General features: G+C 46.9%; 1 protein-coding gene across 2 annotated transcripts in view; it reads right to left on the bottom strand.

The window, feature by feature from the left end:
- Paxip1 (PAX interacting protein 1) overlaps positions 1-19,067 on the bottom strand; it is a 47,697-nt gene extending 28,630 nt beyond the window's left edge. For both annotated transcript variants that reach the window (XM_055612812.1, XM_055612813.1), the window contains exons 1-5: positions 18,855-19,067; positions 16,210-16,344; positions 11,491-11,534; positions 9,271-9,334; positions 1,930-2,043 (exon numbers count right to left, since the gene is read on the bottom strand). In XM_055612812.1, the coding sequence (XP_055468787.1) occupies positions 1,930-2,043; positions 9,271-9,334; positions 11,491-11,534; positions 16,210-16,344; positions 18,855-18,935 (438 nt within the window). In that variant the 5' untranslated portion in view covers positions 18,936-19,067. The remainder of the gene's footprint in view (positions 1-1,929; positions 2,044-9,270; positions 9,335-11,490; positions 11,535-16,209; positions 16,345-18,854) is intronic.
- Positions 19,068-23,889: the final 4,822 nt, after the last annotated feature.

Raw genomic sequence — 23,889 nt, 5'->3', positions numbered from 1 at the left:
AGATAGATAGATAGATAGATAGATAGATAGATAGATAGATAGATAGAGATAGAGATAGATGGATGGATGGATGGATGGATGGATGGACGGACGAATGTGACTTTAAAAACAGTGTGTAGGTACTGCTCAGTCAAGTCACACCTCTGGGCAGTACATGGGCCATATCCCTCCACAGAGCACATAGCCACAGCTGCAGTTTATGCTGGGCTAAGGACTATACCAGGCAGGACAGAGACAGAGCTGGATGGAAGAATGCTTCCAGGCCTTGAGAAGGCAAGGCTCTATAAAACAAGTTATTCCTCCAGAGCATGAAACCCTGGAATTGCAACAGGGATTCTGTGTAAACAAGATTTGAATTCCTAGCCAGGTGTTTGAGTGATGTACACCTTTAATCCAAGGGCTTGGGAAGTAGATGCAGGTGGATCTCTGTGAGTTCAAGGTCAGCCTGGTCTACAGAGCTATTTCCAAGCTTACTATAGCTATATAATGAGAAAAAAAAAAAAATTTTTTTTAATTCCTTTGCATACAAGTTTTAGGAGGTGGGAGAGAGTTATGTATATGGGTCCTTAGTGGGCCAGTTATCTTTCATAGAAAAACAGTTTTTCACAATAATGAGTTCTAGGCCAGCCACGGCTACACAGTGAGTCTCTGCCTCAAGAAAATAACAGCTAAGCAGAAAATGAGCAGGGATGGGGTCACAATGACGAAAAGGCCACAGCTAAAAAGTGAGCTGGTTCCAACTGCTTTACTCTAAATACATATGTACACATCAGGAGAGCAAACAGCACTGCATTGGCCCAGGAACAGACACCCAGGAACAGAAAGAATGCCTTCTTTCTCACCCACCCGTGAGCGTGCTCCTATGCATACAAGAATGCTAGTATCTTTGTTTTGAGTTTCCTTCCCCACTGCTGAGGATGGAACCCAGGGCCTCAAGCATGTGAAGCAAGCACTCACCACTGCCTGGAGCAAGCAGAGTACATTACACCAGCACCAACACCAGAGGGCATGACTGCCAATCTCCCGCTGACTGCCCAATGTGCTGTGGACACCCAACACCCAAACCGGGCTCCTCTGGAAGAAATATGCCTAACCACTGAGCTACCTCTTCAGCCTCCAGGTAATCAACAAAAAAGTAAATATTGGAGGCTGAAATTCAAAGACTAATACTTGAAAAAAAAAAATGTGATGGCTATTCTTGGTTGTCAACTTGACTATATCTGGAATGAACTACAATCCAAAACTGGAGGGCACACCTGTAAGAGATAATTTTTGCTTGATCTGCAGCGGGTGAATCTACTTCTAGTCTGGACCTTTGAGGCAGAAAGACACATGCTTTAGATACGAATTTTGAGGTGGGCAGATACACCTTTAATCTAGGCCTAGACAAGGATAAGGACATGGAAAAAGAAAGCTTTTGCTCTTCGCCGGCTTGCCCTGCCTCAAAAGCAAGACCATTCCTTCATTGTCATTAGAGCCTACTTCTTCGGGATTCCAGAGTCTATAAAGACCAGCTGAGATATCCAGCCTTGCGGTCTGAGCAACATCTAAATTCTTGCATCTTTCGTTCACGGCGTACTGCTATTGGATTAGTTGGACTGTAGCCACACACTCTCTCTCCCCCACTCTCAAGATTCACTCTACGTATCTATCTATCTATCTATCTATCTATCTATCTATCTATCTATCTATCTATCGAGTGAATATCTATCGAGATTCACTCTATAAGTTCTGCTACTCTAGAGAACCCTGACTAAAACACCCACGCTACTCATGTATTTCTTCTTAAACTTATCACTCATCTTTCATAGCAGAAACTAATATAAGCAGTTTCTATAAACAGAATCCAGTCACTGCAAAGAGCTTTAAAAACACTTTTAATTCCAGTGCATATGTGACCTAAGAAGACGGTTCGATTGAAGTGCTTACCCCCTTTGGCTCTGGAACAATCAAATGTGTACACTTCTTGTTGAGGTTTAGCTGGCAACTGCCCCCGTGGAACGTAACCAAGGCCCACAAGGCACTTCTGTCCTCAGACGACACCTGGCAGAGAGTGAGAACAAGTCTTCACCACACATTCAACTGTGCCTCCATTTCCACTTTAGTACACTGCGTTCACTGGTGGGCTCCCTCAGTCAGCTGGTGGTAAAAGGATGCCAGTGAGAAACCTAAGAGCAGCATTCAGCCCTTTGCCATGTCACCAACTGAACAAAACTTAGACCCATCTGGGGCTGGGGAAGGGGCTTGGTGGTAGGCAGAGGTTGCCTTGCATATACAAGGCCTCAGGTTAGTTCCCGAGCATCACAAAATAATTTTAAAAATTTTCCATAAATGGCTAGAGAAAAGGCTCAGCAGTTAAGAGCACTGGCTGATCTTCCAGGGTTCAGTTCCCAGCACCCACATCTCATCACTCACAACCATCTGTAACTCCAGTTCCAGGGGATCCAACACCCTCTTCGGTCTCCATGGGCACCGTACATGCATGGTGCAGACACAAACACATATGAGGCAAAAACACCCATACATATAAAATAAAAAGAAATAAATCTTTCAAAATTTCATCTGCATCCCAAAGACATGAATAGAGGATTATGGTCTATAACAAAAACAATACAAAAAACCTAAAAAGGGCAGCAAGATATACTATTCTACTTTCCATCATTTCTGAAAATGCTCAAGCATCAAAATTATATTTATAGGGGCTGGTGAGATGGCTCAGTGGGTAAAAGCACTTGTTACGCAAGCCAGATGACCCAAGTTCAATCCCAGGAACCCACATAAAAGTAGGAGAATCAACTTCACAAAACTGTCGTTTGGCCCATGTGCTAGCTTTTGACACTTGATGACACCCCCCCCCCAAATAATCATAAAGTTTTTACATCATAATTACAAAGAACTCCTTCAAAATTAGTATCAGGTCTTAATTAGGATATGGATAAACAAGATAAAAATACGGTTTTGACTGGAAAGTCGAAGGGAACACACACATTCTATGGAAAAGCCTGAGGCAGGTGTAGAAGTCACAGAGATGGAAGACTCCAGCACTGCCACCCTGCAGCCACTACTGCCTGCCTACCAGAGCCAGACACTGTGCCAAGTGCTCCTCACACTAACATGACCCTGCCTGTGGCACCAACCCCAGTCACACTCGGAGCAGTGAACCCTGGCACCTGACACCCCAGTGTGCCAGCCCAGGTTCAACTCCACACATACTGCCAGCTGCTCCCCTAAGGCAAGACCTCTGGAAAAGGCCACACTAACTTTTCAAGGATAAAATTTAGTCTGAAAGGCAAAGGGAACACTTAAGAAATGTAACGCAGAATTCACCTTAAGATAGTCACACAGGCACATGAATCTTTTCTGGATAAATGTATTGTAGGCTGAGGGTTTTGGGTGTTGAAGAAGCCTGAGTTTACCTCTACATTTTCTTAAAGTATTGATAAACAGCTGACTTCTTAATGCCAGATGTGGTGCCCAGGGGCCCAAACTTGGATAACCACTCCTAGGGGCTGTTCTGTATTCCACACTATCTGACTACACATGAGCTTTCTAAAGTCATTTTCAAATCAGTACTTGACCACACCACTCTATTAGTAGCTTTCCGTAGCACTTGCAGAAAAAGGCGTAATTCTCTGACAAAAGACTGATCCAATGACTCACTATGCAATCTTCGTTTAAAGTGAGTGTAAAACCTAATCTTGATGCAGCTTAGCACTTCAATGCCATGCCGGAAAGGACCAGCTTCTTTACCAGCTACAGTAACTGGCCTTCACTGTGTACGTCCTGCCCCAGGCATGAACCTCACTAGGCAGGGGGAGCACCAGGAGAATGAGGTCACTGTCTTTGGTAACCAGCTCCTGTTAACTCAGAGCACATTTGGAATTGAGGTACTGCACACACGCGGCTCAGCTCTCTGCAGCAGTGGGGCTGGCCTCCAACACCCACATACCAGGGCCTGTCACCTCCTGGTCAAGGGTTTTGGGGGTACTTTTATTTTCACTTTTATACTTTTCAATAATTTCCAAATTTTCAAAAGCAATCTCTTTAAATAGGGAAAAGTACTATTTCAAAATCCATCATTTTAAAATCATGCTGGCGCCAATGCTTTGCTGCCTCTTCCCAGTGTCAGGCTAATTCCTAGCTTTTCTGCCTGGCTCCTGTTGCCAACCATACCTAAATGCCACTGTCAACACACTAAACCACCTATGTGACAAGCCTCCCTCCTGTTGTCACTCCACTGAACCCTGGGCAAGCCAGCAGTATGATCACTGCCTAAATTCCAACAATCATCCCACTGTCTTCCCAAAGAAAAATTCACCCTGACCCCACTCCCCCAAATTTGCTTCCCTATTACCAACTGGCAGTCCTCTCAGCTAGGCATCGTAGTGCTTGCCTGTAACCCCAGCATCTGGGAAATGGAGACAGAAATTCAAGGCCATTTTCGGTGTCTTAGTTACTTTCCTACTGCTATGAAGAGACACCATAATCAGGGCAACTTCAAAAAAAAGTATATAATTGAGAACTTGCTTACACTTTCAGGGTGAGTCCCATGACCATCATGGTGGACAGCATGGCAGCAAGCAGACAAGCATGGTGCTGGAGCAGCAGCTGAGAGCTCACATCTGCTCCAGAAGTACAAGGAAGAAAGAAACTGGACCCGTTGTGGGCTTTTGAAACTTCAAAGCCCATTCCCAGGAACATACCTCCTCCAAAAAGGACACACCTCCTGAAACAGTTCTACCAGCTGAGGACCCAGTACTCAAACACGAGTCATTCTCTTTCAAACCACTACACTTAGCTACACAGAAAACTTGAGGTTAGCCTGGACTACATGAGACCCTGTCTCAAACAAACAATTACGAGTACCCTCCCTTCCAGTCTCCACACACAAGGAGGGAAGCCCATGACTGCAGCTCCATGTTCCTCTCCTCAGCCAGCTAACATTCCTTACTAAAGACTATGGTTCCCCTTTGATGACAGCCCTTGGCTCATCTGTCACTGAGCTGAACTCAGGGTCTAGCACAGTCAAGAAATGTGACTGACATGCAACTGCAGCCTTCTCAATTGCACACCAGGCCAGACTCCCCACCAGGAGTCTCCTCTCCAAGGACTACCCAGCACACTACAGAGGCCTCAGCCTGCAACAAACAGCAAGAAGATAATGTCTGCAGACAGGAGCTCTCTTCCCCACCGCTCTCTGAAAGATTATAGAAGGGACTGCTAACTCTTCCCAACATCCTGACAGGAAAAGACAGTGGACTATGCAACCAAGCAGGCCTCAGCTCAGGATGTGCCCGAGTGTGTGTGCATGGGCTTGTACAATTACTGCTGAAAGGGTGCCAAGCCCTGTGGCAGTGTCCCTGCACGCCAGAGCCTAACCATGAGGGCTGCTCCTTGTGCTGTCCTACACCTGCACATTGTGCTATAGCACACCGAATTCCTCCATGTGCCTGCCCGTTTGCAGCCTGTTCATTTCCTGAGGGACAAGTTACACTGTAATTAATGTGTACCCTAAGTCCCTTTGCTGCACACTGTACACATCTGTTAACATGGCTTAAAGCAAATTAACATTTTTTAGCAACCACAGACTATTAGTTCCCAGTGCATACTGTAAGCTGACACTTGCAGATTCTTCGAATAAACTAGACAGCTCTCCCCTTTCTTAAAGAAGTGCTTTTGAGCCAGGAGTGTGGTACGTGCCTTTAATCCCAGCACTCAGGGAGGCAGAGGCGGGTGGATTCTGTTGAGGCCAGTCTGGTCTACAAAGCGAGTCCAGGACAGCCAAGGCTACATAGAGAAATTCTGTCTCAAATGGGGGTGGGGGGAAAATCCTTTTGTTAGTAGTGGTGGCCTCTCTGACAGTTCAAGGGCAGCCTGATCTACACAGTGAATTCCAGGAAAATTACATAAAGAAACCCTGTCTCAAAAAAAAAAAAAAAAGTGCTTTTACTTCCCAGTACACACTGAGGTTTTCAACTATGCTTGTTAAGTGTCTAATGTGACAGATGTATGCAGTAAGAGACCCATAAAAGTCTACTCCTGGGTTTGGTTTTTCCTACTCAGTAACTTGCTGGAAGATGTATGATCCTATGATGACCTTGAGAATGGAGGTTACTCCCCCCAAAAATTCTGCCTCTGGAGCCCCACCAATGACACCACCCACCTTTCAGTGACTGGACTGTCATGCCCCGGCCATCGTCCCTCATTTCATCACTTTCTGGGTATTCTCCCAATTCCCCAGGCGGACCACTCTAGGTGTCTGCAGCCCACACTCCAAGACCACTTAGCCGCCTGTGTGGCTCCTGAGCTTCAGGGCCCTGGCTTTTCCTTACTATCTTTTCTTTCTTCCTGGTCCTGGGTCACAGAAGTAGACTGAAGGAATACACACATAGCCACAGACAACGATCATAACAAACTCCTGCCGATCCCTGCCCAGAAAGCAGCAGTTGCCAGGAATACAAACAAAACCAGCAGCATCTGATCCACTCTTCTGACTTCATCTCCATCCTAACCAGCATGGCCTGCCCAATCCTTCCCACTTGTGTTCAATCCCTGTGACTACATGCCTTACCCAAGGGTCTCTCAGGCTCCTGCTGCCTCTCCCCTACGCTGAAGAACTCCTATCATGCCACATGTCCTCCAAGTTGCTCTGTGCTCATGGATGGCCCAAATCTCACTGCACACCATCATTCCTCATCCCTTATATACCAAGCTCGACTTGATTTCCCATCAGCTTGCCCCAAGACCCTGTCCTGATGACACGACTGCTCTGGCTGACCCTACGCCACAGCACTGAAAAGCCTTGGGACCTGTGAGTTCCTGCCACTGCTGGGGTCCGGGGAACACAGATTCCAGTCTTCATCTCTGTTCTCTACAGTGTAAAATTCTAAATCCACCCTGATCCCCCATCACACCCACAGCTCCCAGACAAAATTTCCTAACACTGGTCAGCCATTCTAATCCCATTTTCCATAAGTCTCTAATATAAATGTTTATAAGCCAAAATTAAGCATGTAGTTAAAACAGAAAGGCTTTCTTTCCCAAGCCCAAACTCAGAAAGCTGGTTTCATAGGTTTCCCTGACCTAACCCCTGCCCACCCAACCCTACCTTTCCCTAAGCACCAAGCGCACCAGCATGGTTTAAAGCCTTCCAGATCCAGCCCCATCTTCCTTCAACGAGCTCCACTCGAGGCCCACTCAAGTCACACTCTGTCAAAGTGTGCCTCCTCTCTAAACAAAACAAACACCCTCCTTTCTAAAGCACAGTCACACCTGGAACCCCATCTTCAGAGCGTGGCATGTGTGCTATAGCCCCATTTTATATGTTACACACCACCTTGTACATCTACTATTACCATTGCTAAAATCACATTAATATCTAATATCTATTGGCTCACTTAAAACCCTGTGATCATCTTATATTAGCATACTTTCGGCTTTGTTTCCCCAAATCAAATCGACTGAACCTCACATCTCTGTCCTCCCCACTACAGCTCAGCCTGGCCTTCTCCCTTTCTCCATGAGTGTGAACCTCTTTGGCAGGGGCAGACCCTACGGAACCCCAAAGCCCCGTGGATGCCAGGGTAAGGAAGTGAGGCACACAGCACAGGTGAAGCACACGGTGCAATGCAGAGATGGAAACACGGGAATACCGCCTCACCTCCCACGTGTCTGAGGTTGGTTATAAATCTGGAAAGCACAGAGAATGTACGGAGAACGGCAGAGGCTGCATATATCCACACCTACCAGCATTTACAACTTCACACATTACCAGAAATTACAACTATCCTCAAGTAAATACACATTTAGACCAGACAGGGGTGGGCTGGGGGTAGGGTAGGGATAGGGGGTGAGATGTGACACTAAAAAATAAAGTTAAATTAAAAAAAATTAAAGAAAAATTAATCTTGAAAAATTACAAAGCTCAACAAATTTCTGTTTAAAGAAATAAAAGGGGAGGTGGGGTGGCAACTTTAATGATCTCCATCAAATTGATGCAGCAGAACAAAAGAGAATGCTTTATGATTCCACAGAATTTCTAAAATTTACAAGACAGAAAAGAACAAGTAACTCCAGATAAACTTACTTACTCATTGCCTGGACAAAGGAGGGGTCACTCAGACTGGCCACGTCATGTGTTAAAGGTTAAGTCTAGCCAACAACCTAACAGTGGTAACCCAACACTCCCTGGTTCCCAACTGGGCAAGGCTGATGGAAGAGGGAGGCAAAGGCCAAGTCCCTCCCAGCTCACAAGCAGCCTGCTCTGCTCCTTTTTCAGAGGCCTGAAAAAAGGCCAGCTCCCCAGACCTGCCATCACAGGCACCCCAGGATGGGCAGTGGGGGACCTTCTCCTGCCTGAGTCACTCATTTTGGCACACTGTTTAAGTGGCAAACTGACTTGTGACTGCTGTGTCGCAGGGGCTGGAACAGGACACAACTACTAAGGATGTACTTTAAAACAATACCCACCTTTCTCAGGACCCAAAATCAACCACCAGCAACACTCAGTCCCCCTGTTTCCCATTTTCCCTGGTTGACATAATGCTGTGCATCTCTGTTACATCCAGTTTTCCACATGACACCATGTCCCAACTCTACACCCTTCTATAAAACATAAAGTAGCTGAACTACCGTGTAAGCGTATGAGATGAGGCTCGTAAGCTCTTCCCTATCGTGGTCTGTTCCTGACACTGACCTCCTGCAGGTGCCATGTGCATGGCCACCCTCGTTTCTAGTTTCTCAACAGCGGGGATGCTGCACAGTCCTTGACACTGCTCAGTCTTTCAGACAGCTATGCTAACTTTACCCACAGTGAGCAGTGTGTCCCCTGCGTTCTCACCAGGACTGAATGCATTGTTACAAATATAAGCAAAAACTCTTATCTCATTAAAATGTTCATCTGACTAAAAACTACAGCAAATGGCCTAATGAGCTAATATAAACTAAATGCACTCCTCGGATTCACCTGCTAAGGTCTTTGTTATCTTTTTGTTTCTCGTCTATATGAAAACCCTTAGGTTACAATTTTGAGCGAATTTTTTCCTCTTCTAATTTCATCTAAAATATTTTTCATGTTCAAGTTTTAAATATGTTATTTCTTTAAATTACATATGTATGTATATTTTATAGTTAGACAATGTAAGTGTGCTGGAAGTTGATTATCAAATATAGTTAGTTTGGCACAAGGATTCTAGGGAGCTAGTTAACAAATAGGTCCTAGGTCCAAGCGCATGAGTGCTCAGAACCATCATAGACAATAAGCATGCTTACCTGAGAAAGGCAGGCAGTGAGTCCAAAAAAAATCTGACAGGACTCTGGAGAGAAACCATTGACTCTGTCGGACAGTTATTAAGATTGCAATGAAGTAAGATGAGCAGAGCTGGCACTCCACTAACACAAGCCCTGCCTGCTGTGGGCAGGCTCTGCCACCTCCCTCCCGCTCAGTGCGTTTAGAAGGTGAGACAGGCTGAAGATGACAAGAGACTGCAGAGCAGATGGGAGCAAAGCATGAAAGGAAGTGAGCACGTTTCAGCAAAGGACACCGCAAAATCCAGTCTCTACTCACATCAGAACTAAGGACAGTGTGGTCATGGGGAAACTCCCAACACTACCTAACTCCACACCACGCACAGATATATGGGAACAGAGACACACAGACTCACACCCTAAAAGGCAACATGCAGAGGATGTCAGAATGCAGCACCAAGGCTGCGCTTGTCCCATGCAGGGCTCCTTCCTAGAAGAGCCTGTGTGCTTTAAACACGGGCAGGACAACTCAGGACCCTGAAAACCCTAGAATATAAATTCTCAAGACCCTTCCTAGTTCTAAGGTTGACTGGAACATTCATCTGAGTTCCTTCTTTGATCTGCTATGCTTCAAGCACTAATAAAGCACTACTGTTTCTCAGGGAGTCATCAACACACTGGAGTGTCCAGAGTTCAATATGGGTAGAAAGAACCTATTGAGACAGGTGGGTAATGAACAATAGACGCAACTCAGACCTCTTAAAGGTACACTGACAAATCCTAAATATGAACCATCCCTGCCAATAATAAAGCAGACTCCAGCAAAAAGTCCTCTGCTCTAGTACCACCTTGCCACCTAACCTTGGGGCTTCTCTCCTTCTACAGATGGGGAAAGACATCAACAAACCTCAGAGTGTCTATCAGCTGGTCTTGGGCCCCTGTTCTGTTGTCTTGGACAGACAGGCAAGCGCTCAAATAACCTACAGCTTCCTGAGAAGACTGGGATAAAGAAGAGGTCCAGAAAAGACCCCAGGGATATAAACTTGACTCCACCTCAGAAAGGTCCACCCACTTAGGATTGGTTTGTCCATTTGAAACCAATGCTTATAAAGATGCAAAACAACAAAGAACTCCTCACTTTTCAACTCTGAATGAAGAATGAGCATTTCTTAGCCAGAACTGCATCCTCTAAGAAAAGCTAAGGGAGAGGAAGGCTTGCGTATATGAGGCCCTTGGTAGTCTCATTTGTACCCCAGTTGAATCTCCCTGCTCAGACTTGAGAGAAGTATGCGCACTCAAAAAAAACTGCATGGCACAGCAGTGAAATGAAGCAGCTAGATGACAGTGTCCATCCTCAACCCCCAGCCTGAACTTCACTATCATTACTGGATAGCAGAAGTGATTTCCAAAGTCAGGTTCTGCTGGGATTGCCTCTCCAGTGAAGCTTCATTCTCTCAGAGTGAACTAGAAGCCAGTAGGCCTACAGGAGAAAACAGCAATGGCAAGGGGTGTCCCAGGTGGGACCCAACACAGGACCCTGAGTGAGAATATGGCATGGCTGACACAAGTGGGGACAAGTCTCATACAGCCCAGGCTAGCCTTGAACTCTCTTTTGAAGCCAAGGATAACCTTCAACTACTGATCCTATTGCCTCCACCTCCTGAGTGCTGGGATTATGGACATGTACCAATATGCCCAATTCATGCTGGGAACTGAGCATGAACCTAACATTAAGATGGCCACCTATCAACTGAGCTACACCACCCTAGCCCCAGAATGCAGCCTCCACTACTCTATTGTCAGCACCAGAGCAAGGGCTGAGTGGGAAATGTAGAGTAATAAGCCTTCCATGGCATCTAACAAACTAAAAAGATGAACACATGCTGTCAAACCAGAACTTCCTTCTCGAGTTCTCTCTGAGTCGTTCTTGACTTTCTCACCTGATTTAGAATTCTAAAACTAGTCTTTGTCTAAGTAGACATCATAAGACTGGGTCCTCGCCACAACTGCTAGTCACAGCTTTTTGCTGCAGGTAATGACGAGGACCAGGTACATACCATTTCATACAGGATAGGAAAGAGCAGGGACAGAGGTGCAGAGGAAACGGCTGGCCCCACTCATGAGCCCACTGACTCAATGTATCTAAAACCCACAGCTATCCTCCCCAGCCCCACTCATGAGCCCATTGACTCAAAGCATCTTAAACCCACAGCTGTTCCCCGACCTCATTACTCGAAAGGATACGGCAGGAGAGCACCACATTGCACGGACAGAGTCACCCAGGAAGGCTGAAAAAGAAAAAGAATTACAAAAATCAAAATCATTCACAATCTGTGACCAAATGAGATGACTTCACCAGTGGTCGCTTCTGGAAATGAAAGGTTCTGCTGTGACCCATTACAGACAACCGCCTGTAAGCACGAGGGCCAGGCAGCTGCAACCAAACAGCAAACACCCAAGCCACAAACCCCAGTCCCAAAATGAAGCCGTCACTGTATTCCTCAGGACTGTGACAGACATGCAAGTTTACATCTACATTCTTACTGCTGCCCAGCTCAACCCCGTCAAGGAACAGACCAAATTCACAAGATTTTGGTTTTACCTAAAGAATACACAATATTTGTAAAACATGAAAAAACAAAACAACTTTTCTAATCTTACGGATTAGAAAACTTGCATCCATTACAAGGTGGACTAACAGCTACCTTCTGGGTACTTTATATTCTTGGAAAATTAGCTCACCTTCTATTTCTAACCCAATTTTAAAAATTAGAACTGTTATATCACCATTCTAATAGCTGTATTAGAATCTGGCCCCAGTTAGCCAGTTGACTTCCAGAAGCCTAGACAAATGAAAACATATATACTCAATTACTTGTTACTGACGCAGCAGCACAGTTGCCAAAATACATTTCAACACTATGCAGAAGGCACAAGACCCTTGGCAGACAGTGACCAGGAAGAATGCAGCCTCCACTCATGCCAGTCAGTAAGAGACACTGTGGTCAGGTCTACCTTACTGCCCTCAGACCAGAGTATGCCCTACATAACATTTTTCAAGTGACATATATAATTCTTTTTCTTTCTTTTCTTGTTTTGAGATAGGTTTCCCTAGGCTAAACTCAAGCTTAATATACAGCTGAGGCTGATTTCAAATTCGTGACCATTCTAGAATTCCAGACCTATACTACTGTGCCCGAGTAAAGCCTATTCTTTGTGACAAGATTAGTAAGTATTTTACGAAATAAAGACTGGCTCTCTCTGGGATAACTTCACCAGAGGCATGAGCTGACTTACTGGATGGTATGGCACTCTGGCAAAAAGCTTTAGCTAACACTGTTCCCTACTTTTGATAATCCTGATAAGGCCAATGAAATCTAGGTACCGAGCTAACATCAATAACCAGTACTGGACCAGGCATGGTGGTGTAAGTCTGTACCCCCTGCGATGGATTTGGCAACGCAAGGACCAAGACCATCTCAGAAAAAAACAAAACAAGCCTTGCGGCTGACTCTTCTGAATTTAGAATGCCTTCTCATGGTCAACCTTTCTTCCCCGCAGGAACACTTAGAAAGCATGGGGACGTGTGGAGCTAGCACTTGAGATTACAGGAGCATTCCCCGAAACAGTACTGCCAGCTGCCATTAGTCTGCGCCCAAAAGTCGGTCACAGCTTGCGCAATGTGCTGTGAGAAATTTGGACTGAGTGACAGTGGTGGCACTTCTGTTATGTGGGAAGGGGCCAGGGGAACCCCAGAGTACTCTCAGGCAGCTTTAGAATGCACCAGTTTGGAAATGGACATCTTTACATTACATCAACCCAGCTTCATAACCCTAGAGAGACTTCACAAAGGCTGAGTAGGGTTCTCCAATTTAAAGACCACTCCAAATCTACTCCAGGCAGAAGAGGAACACCTCTCCAGGCACCAGAACAGTGCAAAGCTAGGGACATACTGATAAAGCAGAATGCAAACAGGTCAGAGATGGCTCAGCTGTTAGAAGCACTGGCTGCTCTCTTCTGGCCTCCACGGGAACTAGGCACATACATGGTATACAGCATGCAGGCAAAACACTCATATTTATAAAGTAAAATTTAAAGAAAAAAAATTTTAAGTTAGTATCAAGGTTTGGTGGTTTGAATTAAGAATGGTCCCACAGACTCATGTATTTGAATGCTTAGTTATTAAGGAGTGGCACAATTTGAGAAGGATTAGGAGGTGTGGCCTTGTTGGAGAGCTTTGAAGTTTTTGCTGGGGTGTTTTGTAATTGTTTTGAAACAGGGTTTCTCTCTGTAGTCCTGGTTGTCCTGGAAATCACTCTATAAACCAGGCTGTCCTCGTACTCAGAATAGCCTGCCTTGTCTCCCAGGTTCTGGGATTAAAGATGTGCCACCAGCCCAGCAGGCTTTGAGGTTTTCAAAGCTCAAGCCAGGGCCCTATCACTCTCAATCATCGTTCTCAATCCCTCAATCTCCCTCTGTCTTCCTCCCCCCCCACCCCCTTCCCTCTTTTTTTTCCTACAGATCAGGATATAGCTATCAGCTACTGCTCCAGCACCTGCCTGCATGCCACCAGGACGATGTCCGATATGACGACGATGCCCGCTATGACGATGATGTGCTAAACCTCTGAAATTATAAGCATGCCCCCAATTAAATGCCTTGGTCATGGTGTCTCTTCAAAGCAACAGAAGAGTGACTAAGATATAGAAGGATAGGTGAAAGAATGTGCCAACCCTGGGAACCAGGCCTTTGCCTGTCAACTAAATCCCCATTCCAGCACCTGCAATGGGAACAAAGACAGTCCTCTGCTCAGACTCAAGAGGGTAAAGCAGGAAGTGCCCCAAAGACTCAACTTCAGGTCAGCTCTGAGAGGGCCCGTCACCCTCTGACAAAACATACTGCCACAAATAACAAGCGGACTGGGAGCTAATGCGGGTCACCTGTTTAAGAACTACAGCCAGGGCAGGTACAGTGGGACAGGGCACAGTCTGCTGCAGTTGCCCAGTGCTTAAGAGATGCAGCAGCCATATTGTACACATGCAAGATACAAGCCGGCAACTCTACGCAGCCGCCAATTCCAAAATGTCACCTTTCAACCTGCAACTCCTCCTGCAGGATGAAGCTGCCTACACTGCTGGCTGCAGCTCAACAATCCTAGAGACAGTTGTATCTGGCAATTTCATCATATCTTTCGCAGGTGGTTGTACCCTAGTTTTTACCTAGTGTTCATTTTCCTTTACATGTCAGCAGCCTTAGCATCTTATACTTGTTTTTTGTTTTGGTGCCAAGGATAGAACCCGGGGCCTCGTGTATGCTGAGCACCTCCCTGCCGCTATGTACGAATGTGTGTGTGTGTGTGTGTGTGTGAGTAAGTGAGAGAGAGAGGCATATGTGCGTACCTGTGCATGCACATTCAGAGGCCAGGGAAGGACATCAGGTGTCCTACTCTATCACTTTCCACCCTAGTCCCCTGAAACACTCTTACTGAACTTGAAGTAGTTGGTGGTGAGCAAGCCCCAGCAATCCTACTGTCTCCACCCTCTCCTAGTACTGGGGCTACAAACATACATGGCCACCCTATATATGCTGGGCCTAAGAACTCAGGTCCTCATGCAAGCAAGCTTCTACCCACCGAGTCATCCATCTCACTAGCCCCGATTATTAAGCCATGCGATAAGCTACTGTACATATGATTTTGACTTAGAAGGCGAAAGGGGTAACACAGAGTATTTATTTCAAAGGGAATCTTGGGGAATCTTGTGTTTAAAATCCATTACTATAGTTGGTGTGACAAGTGACGTAGGCCCCCAAAACACATTTGTAAGGCAAACATTTCCCTCTAAATCTGTGAGACATGTCATCACTTCAACAAACAAGGGCTGACAGAAAGCAAGCTCACAGAAGGGCGGGCAGTGCCACCTGAAGGGGAAGCTTTCGCTGGCTCCCAGCCAGACCTCCAGCAAGCATTAGCAAGAAGCAGCAGGTGAAGGGCCCAGGAACCATGCTGAGCAGTGGTCTTCAGAGACACAGAGGGCCTGGGCCGGCAGCACTGAAGCACACGTGCTGCTGTGCAGATGTGACCACCGCACTTACTGCTATAAATAAACCGCCTGGTACAGTTTCCTAAGTATATGGGTCAAGAACCTCTCTGTGACTCCTGAGGCAGACTACCCCATCAGGCTCATTTTCAAAGGTCAAGCCTATATGCCTGCCAAGTTTTCCAGACCCCAGAAACTGGCAAGATACCACATCCAACACCAGGCAGCTCCTCAACACCTGGTCTGACTCAGTTACCTCACCCCTAACTGCTACTGTAGAACTATGGCAACTTGAACACTGGCTTCTTAAGGTAAAGCACTCACTAGTATGAAGAGGGGTGATGGCAGCAGGTATTGAAAATGGAAGGGGCACCACAAAAGTAATACATTACACACAGTCCCCGAAGTATGGCATGCAGGGGGACAAAAGCTGAACACACTGCTCACCAGTTGAAGGAAGCCCCACATTCTACAACCAAGAACCCGTAGGTCAGTTGGCTAGAACACAGTCCAGATGGCCACCAGGTAGACAGCTAGCAGAGTGACCCTCATCATTGGAGATGAGCACAGTTAGCAGGGCAGTGGCCTCCTCCCTTCAGCTACCCAGCTGCAGATCAGGACCACTGGCCACCAGGGAAAGGACAGCTGCCTTTAAGAGGCTTCTGGAATCAAATATGCTTCTTACAATGTAAAGTCCCTACCTGACAAGACGGCAAACCTAGGAAAGCTTCCTGGGTAGGAAGTGACAGCAAGGGAACCAAAAGTCCCAAAGTTAAGGCAGGCAACTAAAGTTTAAGGGCTTTGTTTACCTGATGACACCCCACTTAACATTGGCCTGCAGTAAGCCTGGCAGAAAGGCCTGCTACAGGCCAGGGCACTGCTGCGGACACACAATGGAAGGCAGAGGCTCAGATTCTCTACTGACCTTTACAACAGGCAAGTCAAAGACCTCCCGGGCTTCTCCCACTTCCGGGTTGTCTCCATCCTCTGAAATGATGTGTGAGGCCAGGGCATTGTAGGAGACTTCCTTGGCTTTCCCAGCTTTAAGAAGCTGAATAACCTAAGGAAACAAAATAAACAACACAATTAATAAAAACAAAATACTGTGTTGCTTTCCAGATTCAAAGAAGTCATTATTAACAATAATGGAGAAACATTTAATAAAAACACACCCACCCTGTCCCCTACAGAGAAGCCTTTTCTTGAGTGATAGAGCCAATAAAATGTTTTCGAATAATAAAATGCAACAACCCTTGTTTCACAAACCAAGTCACAGAGATGTGATAGCCAGCTACTGGCCTTCTGCTATCCTCCAGACAGACTGGACACACCAGGACACAACAAAACCTGCAGAGTTCTATACAGTACTTGTTCTGAGTCTCCAACCCAAAGGCTAATGACTGGTTCACCAGTTAGGAAGTTTTCTGGAGAAACCAAGAGAATCCTAACTTCTGGGTACCCATTAGACAGAAAGCACACACTGAGGGAAGATCCAGCAGGGGACTTGGATCCAAGCATGGGCAGGGTAGTCTTGGGTGCTATACACGACAATCTTTCCTTAAGTCATTGAAGGACATCACAAATGAAGATGGTACTAGATCTTACAGATGGACATCAACATAGGAATACATGGGTTGGCCATGTACCCAGACAAAGTGTTAAGACACAACTCTGACAATTCTCACCACTGTAAGAAGCAGGAAACTAATGAAATGTCAGTAGCAAAAAGAAGGAAAATGAAATAGAATTTTCAGACAGTAACTAGACAGGGTGCAAACAGCGGAAAAGACAAAATGGAAATGCTGGCATCTCCCAGGGGGATTGATTGAAAGCAGAAAGGAGAGAAAGGGGCACTGCTGGGCCTCAGTGTGGGCATACCACTCTTTGGTCCCCTGTGCTATCTAGTAAGATACTCTCAGTTACATGGAGAGGGCCCTGGCTCTCAAGACTGTAACTTGCTATTACAGATGGGCAAAGTTCTGAGAGTCAGTGAGGCAGCCACCAGCATCCCAAATGCTGAGGATTCATCAGGGACACATGGAGCATCAGAGGAGAGACAGTGGAGGGCAGGCCGGAGTCGGGCAGAGCTGAAAGCAGCAGTGTCTAGGATGGTGTGCTGACCACCAATGAAGAACTGGAGCAAATGAGTGTGTTTCTGCTGCATGGAAAAGCAACAGTCACCAGTCACAGCCGGCTTGCCTGCACAAGGATCTTCACCTTCACACACAGATTTTATCCACCTGCTTCAGACCTGGGTGACTAGGAGCACGAACACAGCACGCCCTCCCTGGCCCTCTCCGTCTTGGGTCCCAGTGCTTTCTTTTCATGACAAACTTCCAGAAACAAGCCTCATTTTGCCGTCCATCTTTTCCCTGTATTCACTCCTCAGCTCTCTGTAGTGGAACCCTCCCCATCGAACTGTGAAAACTCAGGTCTCAGATACTGAGGACACCAAAACTTCTCCCCAAACTGTACACTACTAATTCTGTCTTACAGGAGGCACCTTGTATCTATGCCCAGTGACCATCTGGACACATGCCAAGTAGACATAAAATCCTTCAACTCCTAGCATACACACTGCACACACACAACTTCTTGTACTCAGTACCTGCTTATTTAAGATCAACACCCACAGCACCTACACCTGTTCTGTAGCGTTCAGCATTCAGGCGTGCTCTTCTGCAGCGCACTGTGTACCAGGCCCGAAGGCCAGCCAGTACTGGGCTGCTCACCACCTGTGAGCTTCTCAATCTGTATTTCAGAAAGTCAAGAAATAGGTGCCCTGGCTCTAACCCACCCCCCTTTTTTTTAAACGCACTGCGTATTACAAGGACTTGTAAGGGACATTTTTTTTTTTAAGCGCTCAGATTTCACACATAGTTGGGCAAACAGCTCAGTTCAGTGTGTTCTTGGTTTCAAGTGACATTTGGTCCAAGTCCCTTATAAAAGCCAGTCCTAAAATGAAGAACATGAAAGGGTGAAGGGAAGAAAAGTGGTGGTGGTAGTAGGGTGATCAGTACCAGAAAAGGCCAGTTATAAGCACCATCCTGATCATGCAACCGAAGACCCAACAGACCGGTTACTAGGAAACAAGCATGGCCTCTAGTGCCATGCTCAGTGGCTCCTAGACAATTCCTTCCTTAGGACCCGTTTACCTTACATCTCCAGACACCGAAGGTGACACAACTGTAGCATAATTTAGGAAAAGAAATGTCTAGGACACTGTCCTAAAGGTACCACCCCAAAGACAGTGTCCTGTGCATGGATCCAGACCTATAGTCACACGCACAAGTCACTGTGACCATGTGAGCCGGGAAGCTTCCATACCTACCGTACAACCCACCCTTAGGGAAAACCAGGGACCGGGAGGGCAGGCCCCTCAGCAAGGGACCCGCTCAGCAGGAGCCCGCAAGATGCTCGGCCGGCGGCCGCACCGGGTCGGTGCTCGCAAGGCCCCTCCCGCGGCCCTTCACGGCCCGGCGTGCCCCGCGGCTCCGGACCGGGGTCCTGCAGGGCGCGCGCGCAGCGAGGCGGGGATGGCCCGGCGGCGGGGGCCCGCACGGGCGGTACCTGCGGGTCGATGTCGCCCACCACGTAGTACTTGACCTCGCGGAACAGATCCTCCGGAACTTCGGGCGCCGGCTCCGACATGATCGCGGCGGCGCGGCGGCGCCCGGCCCCGCGTCACCCGGCCCGCCGCGCCCAGCGCCCGCAGCGATGCCAACTGCCCGGCCGCACAGACCGGCCCGCAGCCGCCGCCGCACTCCGACCCGCGCCCCCGCCCGTCCGAGGCCCGGAGCGCGGGAGCCGCGCGCGCCCTGGGGCACGTACCACCGCACCGGACCGGCAGGGGAACAAGTGGGACGGCCCTGCCTTGCGTACCGCAGAGGGCCCATTCCACCACCACCTCGGGCCCGAGAATCAATAATGCATGTCTGTTCCCACTGCACAGGGCCGCCCTGCAGCGGCCGAGTGTCCTTAACAGAGAACCGAGGACGCAGAGAGTTTGGATCCCCCGCACGGCAGCGGTGGACTGGCCGGGGGGCGTGGCCTGGGCGGGGCTCCCGTCACCCCGCGCGGTCACCGGCGGCGCATGCGCGAAGGGGGCGGAGCCTGGGCACGGAGTGGGACCTGCGCTGGCCAGTGTGTGTTATTCTGTTGTTGCCGGCGCTGCTGCTGGGGAGCGCGGTGTCGGGCCTAGAGCCGGACGGACCCTGACAAATGGTCGCTTTCCTTCCTCCGCTCCTTTTGCGTCTGCTGCGGCAGTCGGCTGGGAACTGATCCTCGGTGAGGCAGCTTAAGAGCAAAGTAGGAGCCGGGGACATGGCTCAGCAGGCAAAGACACCTGCCGCCAAGCTGAGTTCGATCCCTAGGACCCACGTGTTGGATAGAGAACCGACTCCTGCAAGTTGTTCTCTGAGACTTCCACGCGCACACTGTGGCTCACACACATACGCACACTCACTAAATAAATATTAAACTTTCTATGTGTATTGAGTTTTCCCTGCATGCGTATCTGCACACCATGAGGGCCTGGTGCCCACAGCGGTCAGAAAAGGGCTTCAGGATCCCTGGAACTAGAGTTAGACAGCATGTGTGTATTGGGAACCAAACTTGGAAATGCTGCAAGAGCACCAAGTGCTCTTATCTGCTGAGCTATGCAACCCTCAAGCAATCTAGTTTTTAAAGGTAAACAGAAAACTCCATAGAAGTTATCTTCACAAATAACTATATTAAACGTGGATGTGCAAAGTTACAGGAGGCAATGACAAGCTGTGAGGTTTTCACGGAATGACAAGTCCTACCACTGAAGTGATAGTGGTCATTAATCAAGTTTTTTGTTTTCTGTGACCCTCATGCAGACCAAACGTTGATGTGCTTAGAACTTCCACAGAAGAACTCAGAGCAGGGTCATTTTGGCCTGATAGCTTTCAGCACCCTGCTTACTGCTCATACTATTCCAGATAAAATGAGTTTGGTTAAGAATGCTGAAGAGAAAATGAGAAAAAAAAAAAAATGCTGATGAGATAGATGGCTCAGCAATTAGGATTACATGTTACTCTAGCAGAGGACCCAGATTTGATTCCTGTAACTACAGCTCCAGGAGCTCCCAATGCTTCTGAGAACACTGCAAGCACTGTGCACAGACATATAGGAAAACAAAAAAAATAAATAAAACTAGAAAATAAATAAAGGCTGGGAACAGTGGTACATGCCTGTAACCCCAGCACTCTGGGAGGCAGAGGCAGGCAGATCTCTGTGAGTTTGAGGCCAGCCTGGTCTACAATAGCAAGTCCAGGATGGCCAAGGCTACATAGAGAAACCCTGTCTCACAAAACCAAACCTAAGGAAATAAATAAATAGAAAAAAATAATAAAGGTAGTACTGGAAATAGGACTACCTACCATGAGATCTACTGTGAGATCCAAATACCAATCTACCAGGAGAAACCAAAGTAGGTTATTGAGATAGTATTTGCAAATGGCTCTCTGAAACTCAGCGTGTGTGTTTATTTCTATGTGTGATGGTATATATGTGCAGCGGAGCTTCCAACTGTTTGTACGTCCAGGAGTTCTGAGGCCTTCTGATCTCAGCCTCCAAGATCACCAGGCGTGCAGGTGGTATACTTAAAGATTATGCAGGCAAACAGAATAAAAACAAACCTTTAATAAATAAAAAATGGACTTGGATGTTGTATACAGTGTTTTCGTTTTGTTGTTCTATTTAGTTGACTGTGCACCCCTTAAAGTTAGGCATTATTAAGTTCAGTTTACGTTTATAGGCTACAGCCTCGCTTCTGACATTGCACGTCATGACTCCGTCTGGGGGTGAGAAAAGAACTGGCAACAGTAAAAGGTTTCCAAACACACAGGGTCCAAGATAATGCAAAACCTGTGTGGTGAATCCAAAGCGTTTCTGGCCATGCCAGCCTGTGTTGCATCTTCACTGCAGCCGTGATTCAGAACACATAACACGCACTGTGTGCTGAGCATTTGGGCAGTCATACAATGCATGCCAGCAAATGCTGCCTGGAACACCTCAGCTCGGATTCAAGACTGCTGTCCGCTATTAATTCTAATGTCTGTACTGTACATACAAAATTTCCTGCGTGTACAAATACTTAACGGCTTAATTACAGGAAACAAGGACTTATTTTCCTACAGGAAACAAGGACTTATTTTCCTAAGTAATTCATGCCTGTCAATCAAAACCAGCAACCAAACTCCTCCTCTTGTATTCCATGATAGGAAGCCCCAAACAATAATTGGGAGCCCTGAGTTGTCTCATGTTGCCTGCTGTCAATTTTTGAAACATATATATTTCATATATATACACATATAGCACATATATATATATATATATATATATATATATATATATATGTATATATATATATTGGTGGCAGGGTATATGTCGCACCGCTGTGCTTGAGATGACTGGCAGGGGGCGCCAGACATCTTGAGCTGGAATTATAGCGGGTGTGTAGGTGCTAGGAGCCAAACCCAGGTCCTCTGTAAGAGCAACAAGCTATCCAAAGTACTGAGTCACCTTTCCAGCCCCTACCCCACCCCATCACTCCTGACAGTGTATTTCTTTCTGACTTGTACTGTCACTTTGTGTTTTAATTAAAGCTTTTTTACTGCTTTGCTAGTGTGTGTGTGTGTGTGTGTGTGTGTGTGTGTGTGTGTGTGTGTGTTTCCAGACAGGGTTTCTCTGTGCAGCCTTAACTGTCCTGGATTCACTTTGTAGACCAGGCTGGCCTCGAACTCACAGTGATCCACCTGCCCCTGCTTCACAGAGTGGTGGGATTACAGGAGTGTACCACCTGCCCAGTGTGTGTGTGTTTTCACTTCCTTGAATAAAATACCAAGAACACGTGGTTCTTGTGTCAGTCAGACTGACTGTCAGTAACACCTTGAGTAGGAAAAGAACAAGGGACTTGTTCTGGGTCACTCTGCCTCCAGGGCCTGGGTGTCAGCCCAACATTTCAGCTAGGCTTTCTTTTTTTTTTTTTTTTTTTTTTTTTTCCCCTACCCGAGTCCAGCCTAACCTGTGCCCTTTCTTTTCCTCTACAGATGATCCTTGTAGGGATCAGGAATGGGGGAGGGGCTAGTGGCACTCACACAGAATCCTATAAATCAGACTCTGAAGAACAGACTCAGATCTAACTTTACTGTCCAGTATAAAGGCCTTTAAACGACTGAAAGATCAATCGGACCATCCCATGCTAGCCTCAAGCACCAGTAACAATCAGTCAGGTTGGTGTGACTATAAGGGAATGTGGGAAATGTGAGGGGGCAAGATCATCTTAGGAGACTTCCATCAAGAAGGGGGAAGCAATCACCGCCCTAGCCTTGGATCCATTTTGAGACTTCACTAGTGTGCTGAGAGTCCCTAGTGGATCAATGCTCTGTGCGGTGGATCAGGCACTTTTCAGGACCTATATGAGTCTGGGATGCCATTCGCTATGCGGATGCCACTTCGCTATGTGCCTCCAAAAGGTTTATCTTGACGTCCCTCACAGGTTCCCCTCTGTTTTGATTTCAAGGTTAAAAATCTCCAGGAGGAAAAAAAAAAATCTCCATGAGGAGAGCTTTGGTGTGCTCATTTTGGGGGAGTATATGGTTTTTTAAGCCGCATCAAGAAGCATACAGTAAGTAAAACTACAATTACCATGGCATAAACAAATAAACTACTGGATGAAAATAAAGGGGTGAGTTTGGAAGCCACATCCTGAAAGAAATGTCCTAGATCAGATAAGGTAACTACATCCACTCTGGGGGGTATTTGATCATTATCTCCTGATGGTCTGGCTTCCAGAACTATTGGACTGGTGTTCACCATCCTCTTCCTCATTCAGAGATAGACTCCATAGAGCTGTCCAGAGTGGTTCCATCACTTCCCTCACAGCAGGTGTACAGCTTTATGGCTCAACCAGGCGCCCAAACTGGCTTGTCTATTCCTCCTGAAAAAACACATGAAAACCCTCATCCTGGGGTTAAATGGTGGGCAGGACCTTTCCACATATTGTCTGTCCATAGGAACCCCCTCAGTATACTAATGGTAAAGGGATGATCCTGGGAACCAGGCGGGGGACAATCTCTCTTTTGTCAAAATTTTAAAAATTAATGGTAAAAAGAGCCTCAGTTAATTTATCTTGTGGTTGTATCCCTGAGATCCCGACTTCAGCATGCTGCCTCCAATTATGTCTCCCACAAGCTGGACAGGAAACCTGACAGGGACAGTGAGATGTGTTTTCTTTAAAATATCTCTGCATCCAGAAGCTGGTAAAGACTGTGCATCAGTGAGGCTTATCCTGGTGAAACTACCTCAGGTGCAGCAGAGATACACAGATGAGCTTCCTGTGTGCCAGAAGGGGAGGCTTGGGTGGCCTGGGAGAGGGGTGTTTTCTCCATTTTATGCAAAGCATACATTCATTAAGAAAAGGTTTTTAAGGTAGGCATTGTGATTCACGCCTATAATACCAGCACTGTGGGAGGCAGAGACAGAGGCAGGTGGATCTCTGTGAATTTGAGGCCAGCCTGGTCTACAAAGTGAGTCCAGGACAGCCAAGGCTACACAGAGAAACTCCAAAAACCAAAAA

This window comes from Psammomys obesus, unplaced genomic scaffold, assembly GCF_907164565.1.
Source record: "Psammomys obesus unplaced genomic scaffold, mPsaObe1.curated_primary_1811, whole genome shotgun sequence".
Lineage (NCBI taxonomy): Eukaryota > Metazoa > Chordata > Mammalia > Rodentia > Muridae > Psammomys > Psammomys obesus.
Note: the sequence above shows the minus strand (reverse complement) of the source record. Positions and strands in the feature narration are given on the sequence as shown.